This window comes from Drosophila busckii, unplaced genomic scaffold (assembly GCF_011750605.1).
Source record: "Drosophila busckii strain San Diego stock center, stock number 13000-0081.31 unplaced genomic scaffold, ASM1175060v1 hic_scaffold_51, whole genome shotgun sequence".
In the NCBI taxonomy this organism is placed as follows: domain Eukaryota; kingdom Metazoa; phylum Arthropoda; class Insecta; order Diptera; family Drosophilidae; genus Drosophila; species Drosophila busckii.
This window is the reverse complement of record NW_022872761.1, coordinates 79757-107013: the sequence shown is the minus strand read 5'-3', so window position 1 is coordinate 107013 and position 27257 is coordinate 79757. Positions and strand designations below refer to the sequence as shown.

At 40.6% G+C, this 27257-nt stretch overlaps 7 protein-coding genes and 1 long non-coding RNA gene across 9 annotated transcripts; 4 read left to right on the top strand and 4 right to left on the bottom strand.

Moving 5' to 3' along the window:
• The first annotated feature begins 23 nt into the window (after positions 1-23).
• LOC108608402 lies at positions 24-7073 on the top strand. The gene is made up of 6 exons (XM_033294847.1): positions 24-33; positions 659-1082; positions 1134-1863; positions 1935-3968; positions 4585-5954; positions 6012-7073. Exons 1-6 carry the CDS (start codon positions 24-26, stop codon positions 6973-6975), a joined length of 5532 nt encoding a protein of 1843 aa, XP_033150738.1. The 3' UTR covers positions 6976-7073.
• Positions 7074-7298: 225 nt separating this feature from the next.
• Positions 7299-8122, bottom strand: LOC108594372 (60S ribosomal protein L24). Its single transcript, XM_017979534.2, has 3 exons — positions 8094-8122; positions 7869-7944; positions 7299-7812 (listed from the first exon to the last, which is right to left on the bottom strand). Exons 1-3 carry the CDS (start codon positions 8096-8098, stop codon positions 7426-7428), a joined length of 468 nt encoding a protein of 155 aa, XP_017835023.2. The 5' UTR covers positions 8099-8122; the 3' UTR covers positions 7299-7425.
• A 90-nt stretch (positions 8123-8212) lies between these two features.
• LOC108594373 (NTF2-related export protein) lies at positions 8213-8917 on the top strand. The gene is made up of 2 exons (XM_017979535.2): positions 8213-8371; positions 8428-8917. The coding sequence occupies exons 1-2, from the start codon at positions 8363-8365 to the stop codon at positions 8821-8823; spliced, it is 405 nt and encodes a 134-aa protein (XP_017835024.1). The 5' UTR covers positions 8213-8362; the 3' UTR covers positions 8824-8917.
• LOC108594374 lies at positions 8790-9608 on the bottom strand. Its single transcript, XR_001914990.2, has 3 exons — positions 9071-9608; positions 8940-9008; positions 8790-8881 (listed from the first exon to the last, which is right to left on the bottom strand). It is a non-coding gene; the product is annotated as an uncharacterized LOC108594374 (long non-coding RNA).
• A 313-nt stretch (positions 9609-9921) lies between these two features.
• LOC108603604 (membrane-associated progesterone receptor component 1) lies at positions 9922-10752 on the bottom strand. 2 transcript variants are annotated; one of them, XM_017992554.2, is made up of 2 exons: positions 10665-10752; positions 9922-10601 (listed from the first exon to the last, which is right to left on the bottom strand). In XM_017992554.2, exon 2 carries the CDS (start codon positions 10590-10592, stop codon positions 9978-9980), a length of 615 nt encoding a protein of 204 aa, XP_017848043.1. In that variant the 5' UTR covers positions 10593-10601; positions 10665-10752; the 3' UTR covers positions 9922-9977. The 2 variants fall into 2 exon arrangements, with proteins under 2 accessions (XP_017848043.1, XP_033150735.1); XM_033294844.1 differs by lacking the exon at positions 10665-10752 and having other exon boundaries at positions 9922-10443; positions 10502-10590.
• A 121-nt stretch (positions 10753-10873) lies between these two features.
• On the top strand, positions 10874-18249 carry LOC108597034. The gene is made up of 7 exons (XM_017983331.2): positions 10874-11004; positions 11252-11745; positions 15148-15279; positions 15384-15781; positions 15893-15965; positions 16026-17303; positions 17848-18249. The coding sequence occupies exons 2-7, from the start codon at positions 11266-11268 to the stop codon at positions 17968-17970; spliced, it is 2484 nt and encodes an 827-aa protein (XP_017838820.2). The 5' UTR covers positions 10874-11004; positions 11252-11265; the 3' UTR covers positions 17971-18249.
• A 1958-nt stretch (positions 18250-20207) lies between these two features.
• On the bottom strand, positions 20208-20525 carry LOC108608326 (vitelline membrane protein Vm34Ca). The gene has a single exon (XM_017999667.2). It carries the CDS (start codon positions 20517-20519, stop codon positions 20208-20210), a length of 312 nt encoding a protein of 103 aa, XP_017855156.1. The 5' UTR covers positions 20520-20525.
• A 287-nt stretch (positions 20526-20812) lies between these two features.
• Positions 20813-21717, top strand: LOC108603759 (FAD synthase). The gene has a single exon (XM_017992841.2). It carries the CDS (start codon positions 20865-20867, stop codon positions 21627-21629), a length of 765 nt encoding a protein of 254 aa, XP_017848330.2. The 5' UTR covers positions 20813-20864; the 3' UTR covers positions 21630-21717.
• The last annotated feature ends 5540 nt before the right edge of the window (positions 21718-27257 follow it).

Genomic DNA, 27257 nt, shown 5'->3' with positions numbered 1-27257 from the left:
AGCAGATGCTTCGTTTACTCATAATGGCTGATAGTGTGTTACCGAATGCAGCTGGAATTTTTATGAGGAATGACAGTGTGCTGCGAGTTGAGTTGCAAAACTCTAGTTTACAATATATAAACTAACGTCACCAAATGCAGGGGTTAAATGACAACATTATATTATTTCGGAACATAATTTTTAGCCAGTAAAACTGTAAGTAAAACTAAATAAAGAACTAAGAAAAAAATTACCGATCAGATGCTACAGTTTAAAATTCACAACTCACAGATGAGAATATATCGTTCTATCATTATACATATGCATCTATATTATAGCACATCATAATTCAAATTAATGAAATTGGAAGCGTTGTTATATGTGAAAATGAGATTAAATAAAAATAATTAATATGCATGCAAATAGCTCTGGGCTCTTGGATAAGCGCAATTCGATGAATGACATCCTAGGGATGATAGCGCTCGCTCCTCTGTAGGAGTGAATTCTGATTTTTTTAGCGTTGTAACTAAGACGGTTCTAATATAAATAAGGGAGCTTTGGGATACTCGCATAAGTGTACAAAGATGCAAAAGAACAAACCGTTTTGATCAGATGAAGTTATGACAACAGTTTGCACACTGATATGAAGCTAGACGGAGAAATGTACAAGTTCTATCAGCTGCGCGTCCAATGCTGCCCCTTTATCAGCGCAGCTACGATCTGGACTCGGAAGTGGGTCTGCCAGTCGTGCCCAAGGAGTGTCCAATTGTGCGCTTACCCTATGCACCTGTACAGGACGGCCATATAATGGGCAACTGTGCGGAATACAAAACACGGAAAGCGGTCAAATTGCAGCAATTGCAAGATTTAACAGCAGTGAAAGCTACCGAAGTTTGGGATCAAAAATTGGTAGTGGTGGCCAGTCAGGAGGAGCGTTTTATGGCGCTTAAGCCTATTAATGGATTGCCACCCACGGATCTCACGCCACCACAGTATGTATTCTGGGAATGCGTTGGACGAGCTCGTTACAATGGCGAGACTACAGCTGGACCTTGGTCACTGACGCAGTATTTCAAAGACAGCAGCTTTATCTTTCATTTGAAGTAAGTGTACAAGAGTTTAAGAAGCGTTAATTCTATTATTACTGTACACAGATCAAAGTTCTTGCAAATGCAGCTACTGGCGGTGCAAAGTTATCCGGAACGACATAATGGACGCACTATTAACTCCATACTGATAATGCTGCCCAGATTTTATAGCATTTACAAGAGTCATATGCAGCGCCTGCTGGAAAAGCTATATGTACAACTTAAGCAGCGTCCCAACGGGCAAATTGCCGTCACTGAAATAGTTGAGCATTTGGACGACTTAACCAATGCTCAGCTAAAAAAGCTAATGACTGCTCATCATTTTCGACGGTTTTATGAGACTACACAGGTTCTAAAGCCATCCAGTAAGGAGACAGGAAAACCACGCAAGGTGACCGTGCTACAGCTGCGCAATCCTCAGCTTAAGTTCGAGGAACTCAATCTAACGCAGTGCGCTGAGGCGAAGGAGGAAAAGCAGTCGGTGGATTTTCTTAGCCGACAGCATGCCTATGTGGATATGCCCCTAGAGCACGAATGCCTGCGCGCCATCCTGCACTTTGGAGCACGTGGTCTGAGCACCATCGAGATGGCCCAATATGTGGGCATTAACATGCAGATAGCACGCGCTGTTATTAAGTACTTGCAAAATGAGCAACGCATTAAGGACTATTTTGAGTCAAAGGGCAAGACACGCATAGTGCGCTATGTGGCTGGAACACAGGCAGCAGCAGCTTTGCAACTGGAGCAGGAGCAGCTTGAGCAGACGGCCCAGCAGATACAATGCAAAGAGGAACCGGTGCGTATTCATTATATATATTTGTAATCAAAACTTCTGTCGGTGGACTAATTGACTTTGCTTGCTTGCAGCATATTTCTGACAATGTGGACATAGTATTCAGCGATTTGCCAGAGATAAGCGCCAATCTGCGTCAGTTATTCGAAGATATGTTGGTCAAACGTGGCGGCGGTTCTGAGTCTAAGCGTCAATTGCAACGCAAACAGTTGATCGTGCAGCAAATTGACAAAAAGTGCATATTGCAAACACACGAATTAATCAAGTTCATAACAGAATCGGAGCGTAATGCCGGCTGCAAGGAAATGATATGCCGCAAATCGCTGCTCCGCTTGCTGTTTCGCATGCAACAAGCGGAGCTGTTGAATGTGTATGAGTTGACGTTGCAACATGAGCAACGCCTGCGCTTGTATCGCCTGGTAACGCATCCAAAGATTCACATGCAACATGAGCATCTGCAAAGAGAGTTGCTGCGGTTTAAGCACAACTTTCGGCTGACGAATGATGAACGCTTGAGCCGCTCCGAGAATCAGCCAAGCAAAGCACAAACACAGCGCAAATTGCAACAACCAGCGTCGGCGTCGGCAGCAGTTCGCCAGAGTTCGGTGCCCAAGTTGCTGCTCGCACGTACTATGCACGAATTTCTTCACTATTTGGTGCGTGAGCAGCCAGCGCAGCAGCAGCCTCTAAATCTTACTACGGAACTATTGCAGCATTGGCAGCGCACGGAGCCTGCGTTGCCAGTGCGTGAATATCTAGAGGAGTGGCAAACAGAGCAGCCGCACGTCTCACCCTACACGCAGGAAATAAACTGGCGCACATTTATACCGCCCTTACCTAGCTATGAACAAAAGCCTGCTGGCTGGCTATTTTTTATGGATGCCGTAGATCGCTTGCCGCTGTCGCTTGTCATGCGTATTTTTCGTTTGGATCGTGAGGTCAGCGAGCAGCTACGTCCACTGCTGCAGCATCCAGTACGTCAGCATTACTTGCTGCGCCAGCTAAGCCAGCGGACTCTTATACCAAGACTGCGACTGTACCAGCTGCTGGCCAGCACACTCAGGCTCCTCAATCATATGGGACTGCTACAAGTGAGCACGCAGCAGGTGGGACGCGACACGCTGCATTGTTGGGTTTATCTGAATGCACGCAGCACGTTGCTGGAGACTACTACGAGCGCGGGACACAACTACAATCGTATTAGCAGCGAATGCAAATACGAGCAGTTGAAGTTTGAGTTTACGCAACGCTCGGATCTAGCCGAGTACTGGGCCAAGCTGCAGCATGTGTGCGTCTATACGAAGTTGGGCTTTCGCAAGCACAAGCAGAAGCGTGAGCCCAAGCGTCATCAGCCCTTGAGCTTTGTCAGCAGCGTTGAGTTTGAGCAGGCGCCACAGCTGGATGTGGGCAGCGTGCCAGGCGATCGGTTAGGCGCTGGCGGTCTAGACTCTGGGCTCTTTGCGCATCAGCTCCGTCATTGGTCTTGGGTCAAGAGGAGCAGCAAGGAGCTTAGCCCTGGCAAGGCTAGCAGCTCTCGAGCTACCAGCGCTGGACCATTGCCCGCACGCAAGCGCATTAGTCTCATGCGCCTAAAGCTTATGCCCAAGACGCAATCAAAGAAATCACGCAATGCCAAGTCGACAGATGAGGCACGAAAACGCAAGGCGGGTCCGCGCGATGACATTGATCGCGATGCTCTGCGTAACATGCGCACTTTGCGGGTCACCTGGTCCAACGCAGAGGACAAGCTGCTCAAGCTCGGCCGCGCCGTCTATTTGTTTATTGATGCGCCTTTGTTAGCTGTCGCGCTCTTCCATGTGGGCACCATTTGCCGTGATGTCATCCGTCAGTATTTGGGCATTTGCAACAAGACCACGCAGGCTTGTGTGCGTCGCATGCAGTTCCTTATACGCATGAAGCGCGATCTGCCCGATGTGCCCAATTGGGTCTACATTATGCAAACGCACGCCGAGTTTACTTCCCTCTACAACGAACATTTTCTGGCGGATCTCAAGCGGGAGTATCCCACACGCACTGAGTTCAACGATGCGCTGCTCATTCATTTCGTGCTGATTCTCAACAAGCTGCATCGCTTGGTTAACGCTGTGGTAAGTTTTAATGAATCACTAGTCATGAATAAGTTTAAAGAGACTAGCTAAGATTTATAATTTAAAGGAAGTTTAATTTGGTCTAGTTTGTCATTATATGACTGAAATTGAAATCGCCAAACAACTTATTCATTTGTAACACAACGAGCCTCCTCTGCTATTTTGAGTGTTCCCACAGGTCCTTCAGGTACTAAAAACAACTTTCCCATTTGCTTAGATTCGATTAGTGCTTTTGAATGTGAAGCACGTCAAAAAATAGAACTCGATTAAATTGAGTAAACTTGAATAAAAGTCCAAAACTCCATCAATTTGAATTAGAATTCAAAGAATGTTTTCAAAATAAAAATTCAAATTCAATGGAAGCAATTAACTCACCATCAAAGTAATTCGTTAGGAATGCATTCTGAGTGTAATTCAATCTCTGTTTGAAAAAAATGATTGCATTCAAAAATCCTTAAATTTAAGAATAAATCGATGCATTCACTACTGAATTTACGTCGTTTTATATCTGAGAAAATTTTCTTAAGCTCGTTTAAACTCTTTTGTGCAAAGTCAATCTCTACTGGTGCTTAGTCCTTTTTTTAGTTTTCTCATATATTTAAATATTTATTTAAAGAACATGGTACGTCGTCAGTTTCTTCTGCCCGATAATCTGGAAGATTACCAACGCCGCTTCAGGGAGTGCATACCATTAAATGCCGAAGTCGAGCAGCTCTTCTATGCAGATCCCACAACTGAAACAGAGCTACAAGTAACCGTAGCTATAGGCGTGTTGCACAGCATTCTCTGCTGCGCCAAGGACAAGACGCTCTTCAATCTGCAAGCCTTTGAGATATACAAGCACTTCTCAGAGGACGTGCTCAATGCGGCATTCACCAAGGCGCGCACGGACTCCTTGCTGGTGGCAGTCAAGCGTCGCAATATACAGACCATTACTCGCCAGATGTCGGGTCCGGCGCACCTGCTTAGCTCCAAGTACAAGTATCGATTGGTGTATCAGCGTCTCAACCATGTGATCTATGATGCATACTATGTGTGTGAGCAACACTTGCTCAAGGAGCAACTGCAGCTGAGTTCGCCTAATTTTGCGCAGTTCCTGTTGCTGGGCGAATGGCTGGCCAACCGACGGCTCAAGCTGGTGCTGCAGCTTCCAGCCAATATACTCACCGTGGACACCAGCAGCATGTCGCATCAACGGGGCACGGCCACAGATCGCATATTGGATCATTATAGCAGCATATTTGACAACGCACCGCAGACGGAGTACGCCAAGCGCTTGGAGACCGAGTGCAGCAGTCGACAGACAGCTCGGGTGCGCTTCCATCCCGCCAATATAAGCTATCGCATTCAGAGCAGTCCCTATAACCAGCTCTCCAAGCTACCGCTGCGCGCTATGCACTTCTTCTGTGCCGTGGACTCGCTTGGACAGTCTGTGAACATAAGCAGCGCACGCTTGGAGCAGGGCGAGTGTCCCTTTTGCTGCATCATGCGCAGCGGCAATTACCTCAATGCTGTGGAACGCATCGTCTATGAGCATCGCGCTGTCTTCAAGCAGCTGGCAGCGGATGCCTTTGCCATTGTGCCGTTAGACCTGCAGCTGGGCAGCTCTACAGCGGCTAGCACTACAGTGACCGTTTCAACGGGTAACCTGATGACTCTGGTGCAGCAGCTGGAAGCCTATTGGCGCCAGCAGCAGCAAGCGCAGGAGTGCAAGGATGTAGGCAAAGTACTGGCCGAACGCACGCTCTATAAGTTAACCAATTGGCGCACGTTGTGCAGTGATCTCCTGGACTATGAGGCGGGCAAACAGGAGACGGAACGCACACAGGAGTATGAGCCAGCGTTGAATAAAGAGGAGCGTGCCCGCGTCCAAGATGTGTTTGTTGTGCATCTGCCCACTATACAACTGGAGCAGGCAGAGCAACAACAAGAGCGTGTGAAGCAACAGGAAGAGACTCGCAGAACTGTGCTTGATAAGGTGGCCAAGTAAGTGGAATATTTTAAGTGCTTAAACCGTTTAATTCTATGTTCTCCACTATGTAGAGCCACGTATTGGCGCTATACGGACAACACCTTCGAGACGCTGCTGCTCACATTGGAAGACAAAAGTTATGACCAGAATGCCATACGACATATGCGTGAGATTTTGGAACACATAGAGCAGCGACCATTGGGGGTACCGGGCACAGAACTGCGACGTAGTTTTCCCCTGGGCAAATTTCTGCTGCTGGCACTACATGAGCTGGCTGAACATGATCTCATCAAGCGTGTAGGCGTGGCTAATCAAATGTATGTGCACAAGACGCACATGCGCAACTGGGTCGTGCACACATTTCACATCAAGCGTTTGGAGAGGGAGCGCGTGCAGACCCAGGTGGCTGTCGCTCCGGCCACACCGCAAGCTGTAGCGGGACAGAAGCGTAAGCTGGCAGAGTTGAAAGAGGTGCCCGAGCAGCCCAGTACTAGCAAACAGGCCAAACTGGCAGTGGAAATAAATAGCAGCGAGGATACCGAAAGCGATGAGCTGCTCACCCGCAACACGCGACGCTCTAAGCGTTGTAAGACTGCCAAAGAGAATAAGACAGAAGCTAATAGCTCCACATCAGAGGATACACGCGATGTAATCGTAATGCGTCCACAGCCTTGGATACGTGTAAATGCCTCGCTAAATCGCCGTGTGCTGGATCGCTGGATGGGAACTCTGCTCAGCGAGTGCATTTCTCACAATGGGTGTACTGTGCACAGCTTATGCTTGCGCTTTCCTCATTTGACGCCAGTGGATGTTATGTTTTTGCTCGAGTTGCTTTATGATTTGGGTTGCATACATTTGATGGAGCTAGAGCCGCCTACGCTGCATGTGGAGACCTCCTTCGAGTATGAGCTAAAGGAGCAACAGGTTACGGAGCTATATGACCCGGCTTATACGTATGTGAAGGTGCATAGTGACGCCATTGGAAGCCTGACTGGATTTGTAGGTCTGAAGAAATACAATTCAGAGTTTATCTAATTTTAGTTTAAACTAAGCAAACACGCTCGAAACATATTCAGATATGCCGAAGTAAGAGATTCCAAATTTCTTCGACTTCATTAATGCAGGCAGAATAAACCAAAAAGAATTAAAATTAATTGATTTTTTCATTGCCAGAGCAAAAATAATTGCAAGAGGAAGTTAAGCAAAAGCTTCTTCTTTGGAGCGTAAAACACAAATTCATACTTTTGCTCTTTGACAAGATTATAATATTAATTTTCAAACTCTTTGCTATTGGTTAGTTGATGTGGAGTTTGTTTTTCACAATTTTTTTCACACTAATTTTTGGTTAAAAACACAAGTTTTGTTTTTTTTTTCACCACGAATTTTCATTCGCAGCTATGGATTTTAATTGTTGGTTTTCCACTATAATTTCCTTAAATCGTTTTCTTTTAAAAAACTGTAGCACAGTCACTTTGTTGTTGTTGTTTACCGCTTGCCACCGACGCGAGGAGCAGACTTTTGCGTGACCTTGCTGGCCTTCTGCTTGGGTGCAGATTTCTTGGCGGGCGCTGGTGCAGCTGCCTTCTTGGCAGCCTTGGCGGCGCGCTTTGTTTCCTTAGCCACCTTAATGGCCTGGTCGCGCTGTGCCTTACGCACTTCGGGCTTCATGTTGCGCTTAGCCATGATCTCGGCCAGCGAAGCACCGACAATGGCGCGCTGGAACTTTTGTGTGCGGCGAGTGCGCTTCTTGGAGGCCTCCTCCTCAATACCCTTGCGGTGCTTGCGACGGTACAGCACGGTCCAAGTAACCTTGCGTGGATTGCGCTTCATCAGGAAGGAGCGCTCGCACTTCTTGTCCAGGAAGGTGAAGGACTGCAAACGCATTCAATCAATCAATATGTTCAAAATTATAAATTTGTTTACATTACCTTGCCATCAACTTTGACCATGGTCTTGCCATGGCCGGGGTAGATTTTGTACCCGCTGAATGCACACAAACCGATTCTGCAACGAAAGCGTATTGATTGAGTTAAAACACAGAAAATAACATTGCAAAACCTTAATTGACAATGTCAATAACAAATAAGCACAGTTAGCTTCAACATTTTCGCTTTGATGTCAACAAAATTATTAAATTAAATATTTTTACGTACTTCATCTTGCTGGTCAAAAGTGAAAAAGAAACGGAAGTGGACGCGTTGTTTGGCAGCCGCTGTCAAATTCAAACAGCTGTTGTACAGGGTGTGCTGTACAAACATTGCTGTAGCCCTGTAAAATAGTGCTGTAAAACGCTGACTGTCAATTTTAACTAAAACGAAGCTTTATTATTATTATTTTGTGCGATTGCGCATGTTGTGCTGAGAGAAACTCTACAATAAAAGGTGTTTGTTGTCGTAGTGCTGGACGATTTGGTACAACTCTGATGAACTCCGTAAGATTTATTTTCTAAAAATTAGAAATTATTAAATTTAACAAACGCAATTGAAGGAGCTGAAGAGTACGGTAGAATCCGCTTGCCGCACGGCTGAGGACTTTACGCGCCTGTACTACGCCTCCCTAGACAATCGTCGTCATCAATTGGGTCGCTTATACATAGACAGCGCTACACTTAGCTGGAATGGAAATGGTTCAAAAGGACGCGAAGTTATAGAACGATTCATCCTTGAGTTACCGCAATCGCAGCATCAGTTGACTTCATTGGATGCACAGCCTATTTTAGACGGCGCTGTAGGCACGCAGACAACATATCTCATTATGGCTGGAGGCACTGTTAAATTCTCTGACCAACCAGTACGGAATTTTCAACAAAATTTCGTTATTACAGCCGAGAATGAGAAGTGGAAGATAGCCTCGGATTGTTATCGCCTACAGGAGCCCATGTGATTTATATTTATTTATTCCTTGCGTGCCAAAAATTAATGGCTTGACATGACAAATATTTCTGTAAAGACTTAAATATACACCTATTTAGAGAAATGCACGTGGATGCTAATACATACGTATGATTGGGCTTCCAGCAATCCTTATTAAAAAAAACCGACCAGTTTTAGGTTGAACAGCCTGGGTAGCTGTAGGATTAAATGGGGACGGTAGTTGATGGGATATATTGAGGATAGGTTGTCTATGTTACGTTTATGGGTCCCGTGGTTGTTTCCTGTGGGTCAGTGCGCCCGTGGAACCATCCGGCGGACTCTACAAACCAGGTTTTTCAAACTTGCCTCTTCAAGGCTACTCAGCCCTCCTATTTTCCGAGAAATCGGTGATGCCCTCTGTGAAAGGCTGAGCACTCGCAAAGGAGATATTGGATATTGTCTTCTTCATCAATGCTCCCACAGCTTCGACAGAAGTTGTTGGGGATCACCAATGCGTTGTGTCATGCGATAGCAGTGCCCCGTAAGACTCCCATCAGCATCCTTGCGTTGTCCTTGCTAAAGTGTGGGAGGGCGGATGTTCGCTTTGGGTTATATCTTGGTCAAAGTGCCTTTGAGACCTCGCTGCCCAGTATATATATATATATACTCTCGAATCTTCGCTTAGCTGATCCTGAATTTAATAAACCGCAACAAATAAACCTACTTATTGGTGCAGGTCTATTCTTCGAATTGTTATGCGTTGGGCAAATAAAGATGGCGCCTGGTTTGCCCATCCTTCAAAAGACTCAACTCGGCTGGATAGTGAAGTTAGGAGCACTTTCGCAAGCCTGAGTGTGTTATTATTGGTTACACGCTGACTCAGCATCGCCTTCAATCCTGATCACAGCCTTTGATTAAATTGTTCGTCGGTTTTGGGAAGTAGAGTCCTTGCCTAATGTCAGTAGCAAATACACCAAGGAAGAGCTTGATTGCGAAATACACTTCAAGCAAACGCACTCTCGCTTGCACACGGTGATTCTCTGTTCGCCTCCCGTTATATATTTCCATACATATATATATTATATATATATATATATTATTTATTCAACTTTTTTAATAAAAAACCAAGTTGTCTTATTCCATGTGGCTTTATCATAAACAATTAATTTTCATATTTTACAGCAATTACATGAATTGCTCCTCAAGTGCCGCAATATCTTCACTTTCACTTTTTTCAATATCAAAGTCAATGCTAGGCTCCTGTTCTGGCAATAAGCGACCCACAAGTGGATATCTATCACTATACTGATGATCCCACTCCAATAATGTGCTCTTTTGTTTTGTCGTAAGATCACTCAAGTCATCGAAGTCCTCGCGCTCGTTTTTTTCAGCGGAAAAGTTTATTAAATTACGAGAAATGTCGCAACCAGCATAGTGAGGATATGTTCCATCCTTGCCATAAAAGTGTTTGGCACAAGATACATCATATATATTAAAGTTGACTGCCACCAATATGCGTCCATCTGGTCGAACTCCGTCATACTCGCGCAGCTCTTTAACGTTCATGTCGCACTTAAGTGCTGGCAGTTTAGCATTTATATTTAATTTCCCGTTTGACTGTGGATTCTGAGCAAGGTTCTTATTACGACGTCTATGAGTTATTTTTACAACTTTATAAAATACAAAGGCCGAAACAATAAGCAACGTACAATTGATGGGTGTATTCTTAAGAGTGCTGTATAAATTATAATACCACGGTAACTTTTCCTCGTCCACTTTGTTTTGACGACATTTGGACATTTTAAATTTCTAAAAAATGTGTGTACGCAAATAGATTTTCTAAAAATATTAAATATTTTTTATTACACAGACCTGAGATACAGTAGCACGGCAATCGACTTTGTGAAATTTTGATATACTTATACTTTTATTTCGTTGGCTACTTTAATTTAAGATTTAAATAATTTAGTGTTGACTGAAACTAGAAGTAGTAATCGTAAAAGCGGCGGCTAGTCGATACATAGTCATGTGTGTTATCGCATCTTTGTAGCCTATCGAAATTTGTCGGGTGAATAAAACGCAGCAACAACAACGACGCGCGCAGAATATTTAGTAAATTCGAAGCTACATATTACATTAAATGATGATTATTCGGAGTAGGAGTTGTTCAAATAGGAAATATATTTAAATTGCTGGAATTAATTCCGTAATTGTAAGTGTCGGGTGAATATACATTCTTAAATTTGCCAATTCCAACGCTGCACTCAGTGTTGACATTGTTAGCTAGCAACAGTTGTGTTAGTGCTGGCTATGCAATTTGCAATATAAACAAAGTCTCAGTGAATTTCGAATTTTATTATTTCATAATGCAAATAAATAATGAAAAAATAATTTTGAATTTTATTTTTGGCATATTAAGTTTGATTATGTTGAATTAAATTGGTTTATTTTACTTTCAGTGAATGTACGAATTATGGATTTACAGGAATTTTTATCATTGGAGCGCAAGCAACTTGAACTGGATCGTCAACGACTAGGCTCCGCTAGAAGTGGCCAGAATTGCAATAACAATGACTGCCCGGCAGCCTTGTTAATGCAAACGGATGGCTTTGTGGCCGGACAATGTCAGCGCATGGCCAACACCAGTGGCGAGTGCAACGAACCCACCAATGTAACATACTCAACGTTAGCAACCGCCGAGCCCAATCAAAACTATGAACTACAAGTAGATCTAAGCGGGCACAAGCAGGAACAGGAACAGCCGGCATTGCCTAAATCGGCTAAGGAATTTGTGAATCAACGTGAATTGTTGGTCGGCAGCGCGCGACAGTACAAATCGCCAAATGCGTCGTATCGCCATTTGGAGCACGAACGTCCGCAAAGTGAGAATCGTTTGCCAATTGACCGAGGACAAGGCCGGGGAAGCGGTCGTAGACGTGGAGGCAACAATGCGGTAAGAGTTTTAGCTAAACACGCCCACATATTTTGCCAGTTAGATTGTCATGCTTCAATTGGCGCTTAAGATTTTTCCATAAATTTCTTTACGGCTCATTGAGTTTGCTCCAACAATTTTTGCTGGGTTAAACTATCAAAAAAATAGAATTTGAACGTTAGTTGTCAATAGCACTTCATAGAGTTTTCAGTTGCTGCGTTGCAATTTTACCCTTGGTGAGTGTGAGTGGTTATTATCTAATTAACAAATTCATATTTATTACTCCGATCAAGCTTTTGCTTTTTAATTGTCTCGCTAAAGCTTTAATATTCCATGTTATTGATAATTACTACTCGTGTGTACTGCACTTAAAGGGGAACCTCCATCCACTAGACACATTTCAATTGTTGGTATTGGTCTGTTTACTTTTAATTATTAAACAACTCTTTACTGCAGTTTTTAAAGTTTTCAACCAGTCGGCCTCATTCATTTGGCCAGATGAATGTTTTATGCCCTTTTTGTTGCTTTTGTCGCTATTGTTGTTTTGCACTTTTTGTTGCTGTGGTTGCTTTTCGTGCTCCAGTTAGCATTCTGGCTTACCATTACCGGCCATTCGCTTAATGTTACCCATTGGCGCTGGCGTCAGTTGTAATTTGAAGCCTGATTGTTGCGTTTGTGTTCTCTCTGTGTGCTTTTTTATTGTTGGCCTGAACTTGAAAATTTGTAATACCAACAGAACAATATATAGGTGAGCGGGCGTGGCTTCTACGTTTGTCAGCATAATTAATAGCAATCTAAACAAAAATTTAACAAATGACGCCTTACAAAACTTCACAATAACAAAAATAGCGTTTATTAAAATAAATGAGAGTTACAATTAAACTAGATGACGTGAAGTGATTTAATTTTTAGTTGCCATGCTCGTAAAATATGCAAAATGCCGGTGGAAAATGCAAAAGTAAACACATGCAAAGCGAAATTATTGCGACTTTGTAATTGTAGTTGTAGTTCACGATATTATTAAATACTAAACTGAGTTTTAAGCTCAACTATAGTTGAGATGTCAAAATCTAGTTACATAAAGTTTGATTCTAATTACGAACACTACTCAAGTGGCTTAAAACTTTTGACCCTTGTTTTCTATTGTTGTTTGTTCTCTGTTTCGTATGTTTCACTCTTACATATATATAAAAAAAGAAAGAGTCCCTTAACTTACAGCTTTGTTCACCATTATTTGAAAATTACTTGAACCCTAGCGCGTATTAATATTAAGAAGTATTTTGTGAAGCAATAAGCAATTCGGCCATAACAATTTCGATAGCTTGCATTTTTATATTAATTTTATTATTCCCTAAGTAGGTTTAAAAAAGGTTTTTCACTTTGGTTTTAATTTTGTTATTTGTTTTATTGGTTTAGTTAGTATATCTATGCCTTTTTGTTAATTTAGTAGGAAATCTTAAAACAAATTGATTATTAATATGAAGTGGGTATATTTATCTTAATATCATAGATCCTTAAAAAAAAGGTGTTTTTATTATTCTATCAACCTCACATCACAGTTTAAGCATTAAAAATAATTTTCATTGTATTTACAACGTGCATTCGTCATGCAATTTTCAGTTGACCAAGTGCATTGCACCATAATTTCGATTACTGACCTTTTGAGCTTGTGGACTTTCTTGTTCATTACCGAGCTCGGCTGGGCGTGTCAGTTGCTTGGGGACTAGCCATTTCCGTAGTTGGCTTTCTTAATAGCTAATGACAATGTGGCTTTAACCATGTGGTTCGGTTGACTGATGTGCTGGTCAGGCTCATCGTCGGCTCAGCGCACACCACTTATGTAATCAAAGACCAAGGAGAGCCCGACCCAAACAAGGTCACGTGCAGTAAAGCTCTAATTAATTTTACCAACAAAAGAGCTGCTTTACGGCATTTTATTGTACATATTAGGCTCTGTTCCGATTTGATGTCGTTAGCTAATGAAGCGCTACAAATAATTTGAAAAGCGTGGCGCTAAAAGCTTTCTACAGCTGTTGGGGGATGAACACACAGTTTAAATTCCATTAATGGCCTTGAACTTACGATCGTTGGCATAAGCATTAGTAACCCGTTATGACCTGATGCCCTCCAGTCCATTAAACCCATTTCCATCCGCTGTGCATTTACACGCATTTTCATTAGCTTTCGCACTTTTGGCGCACACCAACGCAGTTACCCACTTAGTTAACCTAATTTGCACAGGGCACGCAATAAAACGCTAATGAATGGCCGTAGTAGTAGTAAGGCTTCAGACAATTGTTGTCTTTACATAAATGCGCTGAAATCTATAAAAAGTATTACAAAGAAATTTAGCTTGATTAAATTAATTTAAGTTTGAAAGTCCCAATTAAAAAAATGTGTTTGCTTAACTTTTGATTTATTTTGATCGGAAAGGGAATAACATACTTAAACTCAAGATGGAACATATAATTTGTTATTAAAAATAGGAATATTTAGAAGATTAGTTTCCTGTGTGGCTCTATGCTAATGAACCTAACCTAGTAGTAAAGCTACGCAACTTCCTCGGCTCAACGATAAGCCTTAATATTTTGTTTTACCCAATTAGTTTCTGTTACGTTCACACGTAAATTTCCTTGACCTCAATCAACAAGGTGCAAATAAATGCGAATTATTTACAGAATGTTGAACGGTTATAAGTTCCACTTGCATTGCTAATTGCTCTCAACAGCAAATTGTCTTTAATTAAACCAAGGAGTATACGACTTGAGGACAGTTAAGTGATAAATACGTTAAAATGAGGTTTAATTAGCCAAACGAAATGCATGCAGCTAATAAATTGAAGTGCCTTATGCTTTTATTAGTCTGAGGGCTCCCAACAGCTGAGCCTTGTTGATAAATAAGCAGCAAAGGTAAAAGACGTCTATGACGCAGTCGTCACGATGTACATAATGCGCTTTTATATGGAGGCATACCCTACATAATAAGAATCTCAAAGAAAGGCATAAGAGCACTCGTAGTCGATTCTTCTAAGGTTAACCTTACAGGATATCTCACCTGTCAAGCTGCTTGGGTTATACAATACTTCAGCCATTTTCTATATACGTATTGATGCCAACGCCGCACGCGATTTGCGCCCGGCATCAAAATTATGTGCAAAAGTCTCTTGGCAGTAGGCAATGTGGAGCCCGCGCTGAAGCAGCTCCTGCCAACAGCTTTGAGCACGAGTGACCCAAAAACAAATATAAGGAAAAACTGAGTTAAGGCAATAATTTGCTGGCCCACCATATAAATATGTATACAAGCTTCTTGCTGGTGGTTAGTGTCGCCAAAGTTAACGTATAATAAATATTAACTACTTTACTGTAGCCTTACTAATGCTCTTGCTCTGTTACTTTCGCATTGCTCTTTCGCTCACTCAAACAGGATGATATGGAGCAATGGGTTACGGACACATTTTATTCGTATTTTCCCGGCTTTAACAATGAAAATCAGAAACGACAGAATTATTTGCGTGAGCGACAGCGCGAGAATCAGCAGAACTTTCTCAAGCACCAGGTAAGTGCGCCTAATAAAACCGACGCGCGAACTCTTGTTACGCCCAAGCAAGTGTGAAATTTATGAGTTTCAGTTCTGCATTATAGTAAATGAATAATTTATAGATGCTGCATCCACCGGCGACAAAGCAGCGGCGTCAGGTGAAGCTGGCGCCGGAGGAGACACAAACAGCGCGTTCGAGTCACAGCAGCACGAGCACCTCGAATAGCCGCACAGATAAGACTGACCTAGAGTTAATTGTAAATAGCAATCCCAACTATGTGGCGCCTAAAATAAAAGCAAGCAGCACGCGTCAACAAATGCTGCAGGATCTGGGTCATGTGGAGCTGTCCAATATTGTGATCGGCGATGGAATTAATCAGCGCAATATGCGCAGCGCCGAGTTAGAAACGGCAAGGAAGAAAGACTACCAACGCGACTTGATGCAGCAAATTGAAGAGAAGCGACGCTCCATAGAAGCGCTGCGCGAAAAGGAGCTGAGGCAGGAAGAGGCGCTAACTAGGTGAGTGTCTGTAGTGAGTGTTATTAGCGTGTCAAAATACACAGATCAAAATAGAAATTCTGAATGCAACTTTATCGCAAATTTGGCTAATATAAATGTTAATGCTTGCAGACGTTTGGAGGCGCAGCTTAAAACTATGCAGCTAGAAGAACAATTGGAAAAGCAGCGACAGCGCGCAGAAAAGGTTCATTAAAGCCTTTTATATGTTATTAATATTATTAAATTGTTGCGAAAATATTTTTAGGCGCGCATCGATGCTGAACAAAATCGAATAATGCGTGAACAATTGCTGATGAAGCTGGAACAAGATGCACAGGCGGCTGCAGCAAGAAGCAAGCAAACTAAAGTGGATCACAGCAAGCTTATCAACAACAACAAAGATGTCCCTGATAGCCACAACATGCTTAGCAACAACAACAAAGTCTATAAGTACTTCAGCAATTCGGCGCATCATGAATACAGACGCGGTCAACCACTTCCGCCTGCTGTGGATTTGGAATTTGAGCTGCCGCAAATGGCCAAAATAGAACGCGAGTGCTTCCATCTATGTGAGAAAATATGTCCGTTCTGCAATGATCCGCTCAAGAGCTACGAAAGCTGTTGTCTTCGTTGCCAGCGCAAGTTGGCGCTCAAGATGAAGCATCAGCGCCAATTGCCCAGCACCGAAGAGACAGACACGCCTGAGCCGCAGAATCAGCACCAGCCACATCAGACAGAAGAGTCTGATACTTGCCAAAGCAGCTATGCATTGGTTTGCGTCAAATGCGAACGTCTCTATGCTTTATGTACTCAATGCTTGACCAAGAGTGACGTCTGTCGAGCTTGCCAACGTGAGCGTAATGTCTGCATGAGCTGTCGACGTAATTTGTGCTCTTTTTGCTTGGAAGAAATAGCCTGTGGCAAGGACACCGAGCGCACGCATGTCAACGATATAGAAGATCAGCAGCAGCAGCAGAAGTCGCAGTCGCAGACAGACGATGCTTTTCGCGTACTCGAGTTAAACTATACGGCTGATTCCCCAGCACCCGAAAATAATACCTCCGGTGCCTCTCCGCCGTACGCCTTTAACATTGGACCTAACTCAGTGTTTAATGCGGACGACTATAAGCCAACGCCGGTCAAGCCACTGCCCATGGAGGAACCACTGCCCACCGTCTCTGGCAGCGGCAACAATAGCTTTGAGATAGACAGCGCTGATGAGCAGTCCATGGAGCGTGTGCGTCGCCAAACGGATAAACGTCTCTCCCGTTATCTTGAGAATTATGGTGATCTAGCTGTCAAGCAGCACCAGCAGCAACTACAGCAGCTGCAGCTACAGCGCAGCAAAAGCGAATCGCGACATCGGGGAACGCAAACAACGCCGCAAACATTGGGCAGACGTGATGTGGTGCTACATGAAGCTGCCACTCAGAATCTGTCAATGCCACTGCTACGTGAAATGCCCAAAATGACGCGTAAGGATACGACACCAACGCCTTCTGAAGGCAAGAAGCATATAGATAATCTCAAAAAACGTTGGGAGGTAGGTTCGGGGTTTCTTTTTTTATGAATACTACGAACAAATTTGAAAATAATTACACTATATCATTTTTTGCAAGTAAAAATCAAGCGGCAACAACTATGTATTTGTATATGGATGCAATTAGCAATAAAGATTTTAGTTTGAAATCTCTCAATCAAAATCGTAGAATGCTAGCTTAAAGTTGATTTTGGATTGAATATAGATTGATTTGAAAACCTAGTATATTTCAAATTACAAACGAATTTATTCCATCATCAAAAATCGTTATGATTACAAGCTAAGCATAGCTCAAATTAAATTATTAACATATTTAAATCTTTTATACTTGTACTTGTACTTGCATATCATATCTAACGATAATAATATTAAGTCGGTTTGCAAAAAAATTTAATTTAAGAATGTCTGTACTATTTATTGTGTAAAGAAAACTTTGAAATTTTACTTGCTTGTACTAAACTAAACTTACTATGTAATTCCTGTATGCACTTTCATATATTGCTTACAAATTGATAAAAAAATAAAATTATTCCTTTTACATTTTCAGGTGCCCGCTGTGCAAAAGTTTACCGTCTCTTCGTCCTCTCCCAAAATACTAACCCAAGTGGGTGCCATACGCAAGCAGCTGCAGGCTGCTCGTTTCTTTGATGACATCGAAGCTGATGATTAGCAAGTGATAGCTAACAATCATTTTTTCATTTAGTGAAAAGATAGGTTGCGTTAAGTTATTTTATTTTCATATTTTTGTCAGGAATTTAAATTTCTCACATACTCCATATTAATACAGTCCACATAACATTTTTGATTTTTTTTTTGTAAGCCTAGCCATTAAATATACTTGATTATTATAAGCTAATACCAAGTGCTTCAGCTGTCTTATGCGGCAACAAATTTTGTTAATGTTTTATACAATGAAATGTTATTACTAAGCATGAAATTTAATATTATAATGAGGATTATTGAATTCATAAAACATGAATTTGGAAATAAATGAATCCAATTTAAATGAAATACATAATAATAATTAGAGCGTTTCGTTTGGGTTTTTGCAATAAGTCAACTACATATTTCAATTTTGACTGTGAGAAATATTCATAAAACTTCATAAAATTCATTCATAAATGTTACAGTCACAATAAAATTACATTTTTACAATATTTATTTACTTAGTATTAATATTTAGGCTTAAAAACTAAAATAACAAGAATATAATGAATAATACTGAGTGCCACGGCCTTCGGATATATATATATATATATAATTATAAGCTTTCTGATGGTTCTTCAATTTAGACAATATATATCATAGATACTACTGAAAATAATAATATAAATAATATGCTTATTCTTAAGAATAAGAATATTATTTGCTTATTCTTAAGAATAAGAATATTATTTATATTATTTTCAGTAGTATCTAAGATATATGTTGGGCTCGCATTCTTTAATATTTTTTTGTCTTGATCAGAATACATAGAGGGTATTGCAAGTATAAATATTTGATGTTAATATTTCTGGAGTGACATAAAGGGTAGATAGAACAATTATTATTAAAATAATGTTTGTGTCTTAACTTTGTGTGTCCTAATCGTTTTTGTATATGTATGTATATTTAATTGGCTCAATCTTTGTAATATGTTAGATAACAATTGATGATAAAGAGAGTAAAAGTTTTTCAAGATGAGTTATTTAATGAATTAAAATTGACATAATTTAAAATGTTATATTCTTTTGATTGTTTTTTTTTTTTTTAATTAAAGTTTAAATTATTTATTGCGGCCGGAAATTCATACTTTGGAATATATCTCTCCATTCAGTATGTGAGGAAGATATGTATGCCGTTTTGGGCATAGGAACACTAGTAATCAATGGGATTATTGGGAGTTATTTATGTTATTGTTCTGTCAGGTAGATCTGTTGGGTGAATTCTTTTTAATCTTTTTATTGGTAGCGGGTTGACCAGATTGCTAGCCAACGAGTTGGGATGGGCCATGAGTTTGTCCGCATATCGGCTGCTGTGTATGTTGATTTGATCTCCGATCAGTATAAATCGAAAGTCGCTTTCAATTTCCTGGTTTGTTACGTACCAAGCAAGGCCTGACGCACGCCGAGCAGCACGTGACTGTACTACACGCAGTCTATTAAGCTGGTGCTTGGAGGCTGTACCCCAAACTTAGATGACGTAGGTCCAAGTCGGCGTTAATATTGCTTTAATGAGCAGAGCTTTAGTTCTCATCTGCAGCTTGTTACAGGGAGCAGATTCTTCATTTTATATAACAGACCCTCGTGTCACACCTTGTCAAAAGCTTGTTGACATCAAGGAAAACGCCAACAGTGTTCAGCTTGTGTTCGAAACCGTGGGTGGCGTGGCTAATCAGACGATGGACTTGCTCAGGGCAACCGTGAAACTTCTTGAACCCAAATTGGTGTAGTGGTATGTGGTCTGATACCTGTGGAAGTTCCATCAGTCGATTAAGCAGGATGCGCTCAAAAACTTTGGAGAAAGTTGTTAGCAGGCTGATTGGGTGGTATGAATCAATCTGCGTTGGAGATTTGCCGCCTGTGGGGATCATAACAATCTGAGCATGTTTCCACTGCCTTGGAAAGTGCCTTGATTGCATTTGCATATATATGTAGTAGTTTCTTTTTTTTCAATTATGTTATGGAGCTTTAAACTACACTATGTGTTGAATGCATTATATTCAAATCGTTCTTACACTTTCTGAACTAAGTATCATAAATTTAACACATCATCCAGGATTTTCAAGAGAACAAGTGTGTATATTAAGCAATGATGGGTGTATAGATTTCTTTTGACGGCGCCGAGCCCATTTCCCCAAAGAAATTTGATATATTATGTTATGCCATTATTTTATATTTTATTCGGTTTGTATTCTCAAGGTGTTGTTTACCAGCGGAGTGGACGTTGGAGCGGAGCGTACACTGGTGCGTATTGGGAGTATGCGCCGGCGGAGCCATAGCTGGGGGCTGGAGCGCTGCATGGAACTGGCTGCAAGTTGGGCTGGCAGCTGAACAGATAGTTCTTCGGGCAGGGTGGGGCCGGAATGGAAACTGGAGCTGGTGCACTATAAGCTGGAGCAGCGGGGGCAGCAGCAGGTTGACCATAGCCAGCGCTAGCACCGTATGAAGAGCTCAACATGGTATCCTCAGCAGCGAGAGTTGTGGCCAACAGGCATGCAAAGAGCACGATGAATTTCATGTTGGTTGGTTGTGTTTGGAGTTGAGACTTGAAGCGAACTGCACTATTGACTGTATTTACCCATAGACTTTATATAGTTGCTCGATATGCTCAGAAAAATTGCAACGCCTAGCATTGACCAAGTTACAAGTAGAAATTTGCCAGCGCCTCAGCACTTTCGTTGTTGCATTGTTGCCAAACAATTAACTGCTTACGAAGTAAAAATTTTATTTTTTTGCATTTATTTCCGTTGCGTATTTTTTATTGAGTCGATGAGTTAAGTTAATTTTTCATATTGAAGCCACAACCAAGCTAGCTGTTTATACAATATACTTAAAATTTAAAAAACATTTTGAAAATTCACTAATGAAATCATTGCTCCAACTTCTTCTGCCCAAAACATGGCCACAAGTGTCAAAAAAAATGTACAGCTGCCATTTGCAGAAATCTGAGCATCAGAACCACTTGGCTGTGCCGCCAATAACCCAAAAGCTAAGACTCGCCAATGAGATTACAGAACGGGCCTTCAAACTGTATCAGCCCGAGGAGCTAATGCTTTGCTTCAACGGCGGCAAGGACTGCACTGTGCTCTTGGATGTGATCGCCAGGCAGAAAAGCTGGTCGACTCCACTGCGTGCCATGTGCGTAAAGTCCCATGATCCGTTTGCTGAGGTCGAGCAGTTTATTGACTTTTGCACACAGCATTATAAGCTAGATCTAAAGCGCTACGATGGTGCTCTTAAGCTGGCCATTGAGCAGGCCCTCATAGAGCGACCAGAGGTGCGAGCTGTGTTCCTGGGCTGTCGACGCACGGATCCTGGTTGCGCCCAACTCTCAGCTATGACACCCTGCGATAATGGTTGGCCTAGGCTGATGCGAATCTTTCCTTTGCTGGACTGGAACTATCAAGATATTTGGAGCTATTTGCGAAGTCAAAAGCTACACTATTGTTGTCTCTACGATGAAGGTTACACGTCGCTGGGCTGTCGCAGCAGCACCCGGCCGAATCCCAGTCTTTTAGTCTTTGATGAGTTGGACAGCAAACTTAAGTATCTGCCAGCTTATGAACTACAGGACAATAAGTTGGAACGTGCCAATCGTGAGGATGGTTGTCTAATTCGCAAGGTTTAAGTCAGATGTCTAGTTTAAAATTTAAATAGCTTAAATCCAGAGAATTACAATGAGTTAGTTTTTGGCTTTTATTTATATGCTGAGCCTGCAAATGTTTTGCAACTTATGCCTTAAGTGTTAAGTATTAATGTTATATAGGTATATAAGTTTTTTTTTTATTACATGTAGATACATACATATTTATTCATATCATCATTGGATATTTAACTCTTATCAAAAATATGTTATTTAAAATTAAAACAATTTAAAATATGTTGCAAGGCTAGATAAAATTCTTTAAGGTTCAAATTTAGTAATATACAAATTTTATTTTGAGAATTACACGAAATTAATATTAATTTAGAATTGCCATTATTTAAATATTGACCTTTGTAAACTGTATAAAATAAATTACAATAATCATGCAGCTTAAGTTGGACGTTGTCAAGCTCATGTATATAATAATCTTCCAGATATTGGGTCTTACAATTTGCTAATCTACATATCTGATTATCATCTTAATGATAAAGATTCATCGCAAGTACACACAAATCATATGACATCATCGATATTTGGATTGTAAGTAATTTGTTATTGCTATTTTAATAATAATTATTGCACACTTATCTACACATATGTTTAGACTGTTTTGCAAATTAATTGTGTTGAATTTTCCAACTAATGTTGAAACAGCATATTTTTAGGAGACTCGTGGGTCACTTTAGGACTTTATCAATTAATAATATATTTATAAATAATATAATAAATGTTATATGTTGCACTTAATTTTTCATTCACTTTTTCTTAAATAGAATTTAAGAATTGATTTTGAGAGACCTGCATTAGTTTGCTTATTTTAAACCTTTTATAAAATACACAAAGTTTTTAACCATCTTGTTATCGGAATTACTTTGATTGGCAGTTGGAGTTGGCGTGGAGCTTTCATCTATCAACAGCAATGAATGATTTCCATCAGTTTTCGAATCATTGCCATCCCAATCGGTAATCACTTCGATTTCGTTCTGGGCATTACGCTTTAATTTCAAATTCTGTGCATTGTACTGCTCACTAGCCAGAAGCTCACGATAGACTTTGAGTAAATTTTGTTCCTCAGAGCTGTCTAGGAATTTAAGCAGCTCTGCAATGGTTTTGTCGTGCTTATGGGCCAGCTGGTTATCGTAGGGTGGCGACTGCCTGGTGGCAATCTGTGCGCGGAAGCCTGACTTGCCTGCTGTCGGTGTTAGACTCACACGATACCAGCGTTGATCTTTTGGATCTTGACCCAGGAGCGCATACTCAAACTGTGGCAGAGGAGTGGTCAATTGTGTCTTTGGCTGCGGTACTCCCAAGCGATCGGTGGTCGAAATAAGGCTGTTGTCGTAGTCCGTTGAGTTGGTGAGCTTCGGTAACTTGTAGCTGAAAGAGAGTATTTATTATAGGGAAGTTTCTGAAATGTTTTCATTCAATTCACGCACCCCAGTTGCTTGTACCTTGGCACATGTGCCGGCAGGGCACAGGTTAAAGCCAACAAATAGCAGAAGCTAAAGCTAAAGAAGAAAGTTTGTTTGTTGCACATGTTGACCTGTTGACTGTTGACAGATGTTGCATTGCTATTTGGTTATATAGCTTTATGCTGCGCATTAGATTTTCTAAAGCTAAGTTTCGAATTCGGCATGTAAATTTAGCTGTGACACCAACGATTTTGATTCTAAAGCGGAACCACTCAGATAACATGCTGTGCATTACCTCTAACATGGCAGACCCAGTCACGTTTAAAGTGTCGTTTTGAATTTTGATAAGCTTTTATTTACTAGTTTTCATATTATTTTATTGAGAGTTGTAATCTATGAGTATAAACAAATAAACCTGTAGTTGTATGTATCTTTCGTTTCTATTTTTGTTTAGGTTTTCAATAAGCTTTATAGACCTCAAGAATAACTGAATGAATGAGCGACTAATGATGAGTTGTCGCTTGAGCGCCTCCGGTATAAAGTTGGTGTTGTTATCATTATTTGCGACTTTCATGTTTGATTATATAGTTTCTGAGATATCATAAAGAATATTATATGTAGTTTGCATGCATATACTTTTGAGGGTCGGTATACATATCCTATCTATGGCTTACAATTATTTGTCAAACAGCTAATATGCTATCTCCAGAAGACATAAACTGACTTTTGTAAAAGTTATAATTGTGTGGAAGAAGAGGTAAGTTTAGAACATTTGTCCTGCTCTGCACTTGGTAGGGCACCAATGGCACGCTTTTCTTAACAATTTATCGGAATGAACCAAATTCTTAAACCTAACCTAACCTTTATATAATGTAAAAGTGTATAATAAAGTAATTTTTAAGCCCATTCAAATTACTAGATAGAAATAAAATTTAAATATTTGATCTGTGATATCGATATGTGAAACAAATAAATTGAAATTTTAAACTATTTAATTTTAATCTAAAACCAATAAATGATAAAATATCTAAATATACATAAGTTTGTGTTGCCTTTAACGTTATACCCTCAGTCTGAAAATGCTTATGTTTCCTTTACTTTGAACTTAGAAAATAAGCATGCTTTCCTTTCAAATTGCATTTTATTGGAGATTTGTGTAACAATCCTTCTGCTTGCTGAAGGAAATGCCACTTGCCAAAATTAACTTCCGCCTGACAATTCAAATTCAAGGGGCCAACATACATAAGTAGTGAATTTTACAGCACTCTTCCTTTCTCTCTTGCACGCACGTCAAAGTTTGATGGCAGCATTGCCAGCTTGAATAAAACGTATTATCAGTGAAATTGGCGACCTTTCTAATGTGTCGGCTTGCTTGTGAGGGTGGTTGGGGTCGTTAATCAACAGAAATACTTTCACTTTAACTTGCACGCAAGTGTGCGCGTGCTCTCTCTCTCTCTCTCTCTCTCTCTCTCTCTCTCTTTGGCTGCTCAGCTCGCTCTCCCGCGCTCATACACGTTTCACTCTCGCTCTTTGAGCAGCTGTGGTCCGCTCAGCTGTTGTGAGCTCCGTTGCCATTTGCCTGTTGTGTGCAAGCATTGGCAATTTATGCTCGCATTTTACAACACTGGGCGATACTGACACACGCAACACACATTACACATACGCACCGTTGTCCAGCAGGCAGGCAAAGCTCTGTTTTGTTCGCGCGTGTTGGCCTTTGCTCAGTTTTTGGTTCGTTTCAGTTCGGGCCAAGTTTTGCAAATTCAGTAGACAATCTTTCCTCATTTCGTTAACACACCTTGACGCGTCGCATCACCAAACTCCAAACCAACTAATAATATTTCAAACAAAACAAATTTTAAATTATGAATATAAAAGCAGATAATCTACAGCTTATGCAAAAAGCATTCAAACCAAAATATGCATACATATATAATCATTAAAGAGCTTACTGTGTGCAACAATCGCGCGTGCTTAAGCCTTAACTGCTTAATGCTCAACTTGAAATTAGTTAATTAAATAAATAAATACATTACTAACATACATACATATATATATGAGAACGTGTAATTGTTGCCCAGTGTCGTCCTAACAAAATGTTTCCTGTCGTGCGCGTCAAGTGTAAATAGTTGTTGTACTGCCTTTTATTGTTGTCAGTGTAGCTACGAAACAGAAAAAGTACGTACAAAAAAAAAAAATGTATCTCTTATCAGCCAACTTATGCGTAGAGTGCTTTAATGGCAAACTGCCACAAATTGGCTGTGATAAAAATGCTTTTGCTTAACTGCAAGCTAGACGCAAATGCATGACTTTAATAAATTTGCGTATCATTTCAGAACTGTAAAAAGGCTTAATTTTGTAATATATACTAGTATATTATATACTTGCCAAGCGTGATAAGCGCAAGCGTCTGATAAGAAAAATATATTTAGAGCATTTTCAATTACATTCTTGGCTATAATATTTGGACAGTTTTACTAAATTTCTTCAATACTTTCTTGGGTAGTACCTGACCTGAGCGTAAGCAGCTTAACAATGATTTTTAATTAAATTAAACGCCTCAGTTTGGTCTGGAATTTTCGTTTGCCTGCGTGTTCAAGTAGCGTGTAAAATAATGTACACAAAACCGCAACCACACAATTTTGGTGGACGTTTAATTTTTAACGTATAAACAATCACAACAACAACAATAAAATATAAGAAAACGCTACACAGTCCTTGAAAATGCAGCAACTCGAGTTGCTGTATAGTGAGTTAGGCAAAAAAAACAAAAAAGAGAAAAAACCGAGAGGTAAAACTTTTGCCTGCCCATTACTTTCGCTTTTTGCTGCCTCAGACTTTTCGTGCTGCTTTGCTGCCTAAGTCAAGCTAAGAAGCAGCGATTACACACACAAACATATATTCTGTGAGTGTGTGCCTCATGTGCAGGTGTGTCTATTAGTTGTGTGAGGCTATAGGCAGGCTTCGTTCATAAAATTTGCAATTATATTATGAAGCAGCGTAAATTAAGCAGCAGCCAGAATTTAAGATGTTAAGTTTAGTGCTAAATGAGACTACAAGCTGTAATGAAATCCTATAAAAAGAAATTTTAGCGACAGCCGTCCACTTAAATTATATAAAATTACAACATTTAGAAAAAAGTTTTGTTTTACATAGTTAAAAGTGTAGCGTGTTTAAAAATTTAGCGTGCATGTTAGATATTTAAGTTAGTTTTTGGTTCGTGTCCTCACGCATCTTTGCTAAGCTTTCAACTTCAATTTATCGACTTAATAGAATAGAAACTTTCTTTTTATCAATTATTAAAAGAGTTCAAGTTAGCTGTGTAAATATTTTTATATATAATCATTTTTTTAACTGCTTAACTTTTTATATCTATGGCCATTTTCTTGACTAACGGCCATTTTGAAAAACTGTGTAGGTGTGTGTGTGTGTGTTTCTATAAGGTGAACATTTGCAGTCGTAAAAAAACGTGAACCTTGCTTGGAAATCGTAAATTACACCCGCTCTTGGCCAGTAATGCACATAAAACTGGCATTTAAAGCCATTTTTTACACACTTTTTGTTGCTTTGTGGAATTCCCACTTGGCGGGGAGTTGCTTTATGTATATTGGCATAGATTTGCCATTGCCATTGGCATTGTGTCACAGTATGCGTGAGCTTGAGTGTGTGGGCACAATTGAAAACTTGTTGAGGCATTTTTGGCAACAAAGCTAAATATATAGTGATATATAAGGCAAGCTGTTGGCAAGTCACAAACTAGTCGAGAATCTTAAAGTATTTTTTTTTTTACTTTGCAATACTTAGAAAAATACATTTCGACTTTTCACTTACAATTTCTTGCTCCAATTCTTGCGTTGGCAACGCTTCCCTTTGTGCTTGCAGTGTGAAATTCATTTCTTTTCTATACTTATATAGCATAGCTCGTATTTGTTGCAAGCAACCAGTGTTTGCTATGAGATAAGCAGCTTGTTGGCCCGTGGCAGACGAGCCACGAAGCCAAAGGCAAAGGCACAAGGACACAGCGCAGTAGCTATAGCTCTAGCTGTAGCTTAGTGGGCGGCACGTACGGAGCACAAGCTAGATGATAATTTTGTTGAATATACAGCACAGCCACGAATATATTAGTGGAGTGCAGGAAAAGCAGCGACAGCGTTTTGCTTAGAAGGTCGCTCGCAGAGTTTGAGGTGTTGAGCTGCTA

Excerpts from the sequence above, each read along its gene's own strand:
- LOC108608402 (XM_033294847.1), top strand. Across the intron at positions 1,864-1,934 it reads TACAATGCAAAGAGGAACCG|CATATTTCTGACAATGTGGA; the intron begins GTGCGTATTCAT and ends GCTTGCTTGCAG. Across the intron at positions 3,969-4,584 it reads ATCGCTTGGTTAACGCTGTG|AACATGGTACGTCGTCAGTT; the intron begins GTAAGTTTTAAT and ends ATTTATTTAAAG.
- LOC108594372 (XM_017979534.2), bottom strand. Across the intron at positions 7,813-7,868 it reads TGGTCAAAGTTGATGGCAAG|TCCTTCACCTTCCTGGACAA; the intron begins GTAATGTAAACA and ends ATGCGTTTGCAG.
- LOC108603604 (XM_017992554.2), bottom strand. The coding sequence starts at position 10,592 with ATGTCCAAATGTCGTCAAAACAAAGTGGACGAGGAAAAGTTACCGTGG.
- LOC108597034 (XM_017983331.2), top strand. The coding sequence starts at position 11,266 with ATGGATTTACAGGAATTTTTATCATTGGAGCGCAAGCAACTTGAACTG. Across the intron at positions 15,280-15,383 it reads AGAACTTTCTCAAGCACCAG|ATGCTGCATCCACCGGCGAC; the intron begins GTAAGTGCGCCT and ends AATAATTTATAG. Across the intron at positions 15,966-16,025 it reads AGCGACAGCGCGCAGAAAAG|GCGCGCATCGATGCTGAACA; the intron begins GTTCATTAAAGC and ends AAATATTTTTAG.
- LOC108608326 (XM_017999667.2), bottom strand. The coding sequence starts at position 20,519 with ATGAAATTCATCGTGCTCTTTGCATGCCTGTTGGCCACAACTCTCGCT.
- LOC108603759 (XM_017992841.2), top strand. The coding sequence starts at position 20,865 with ATGAAATCATTGCTCCAACTTCTTCTGCCCAAAACATGGCCACAAGTG.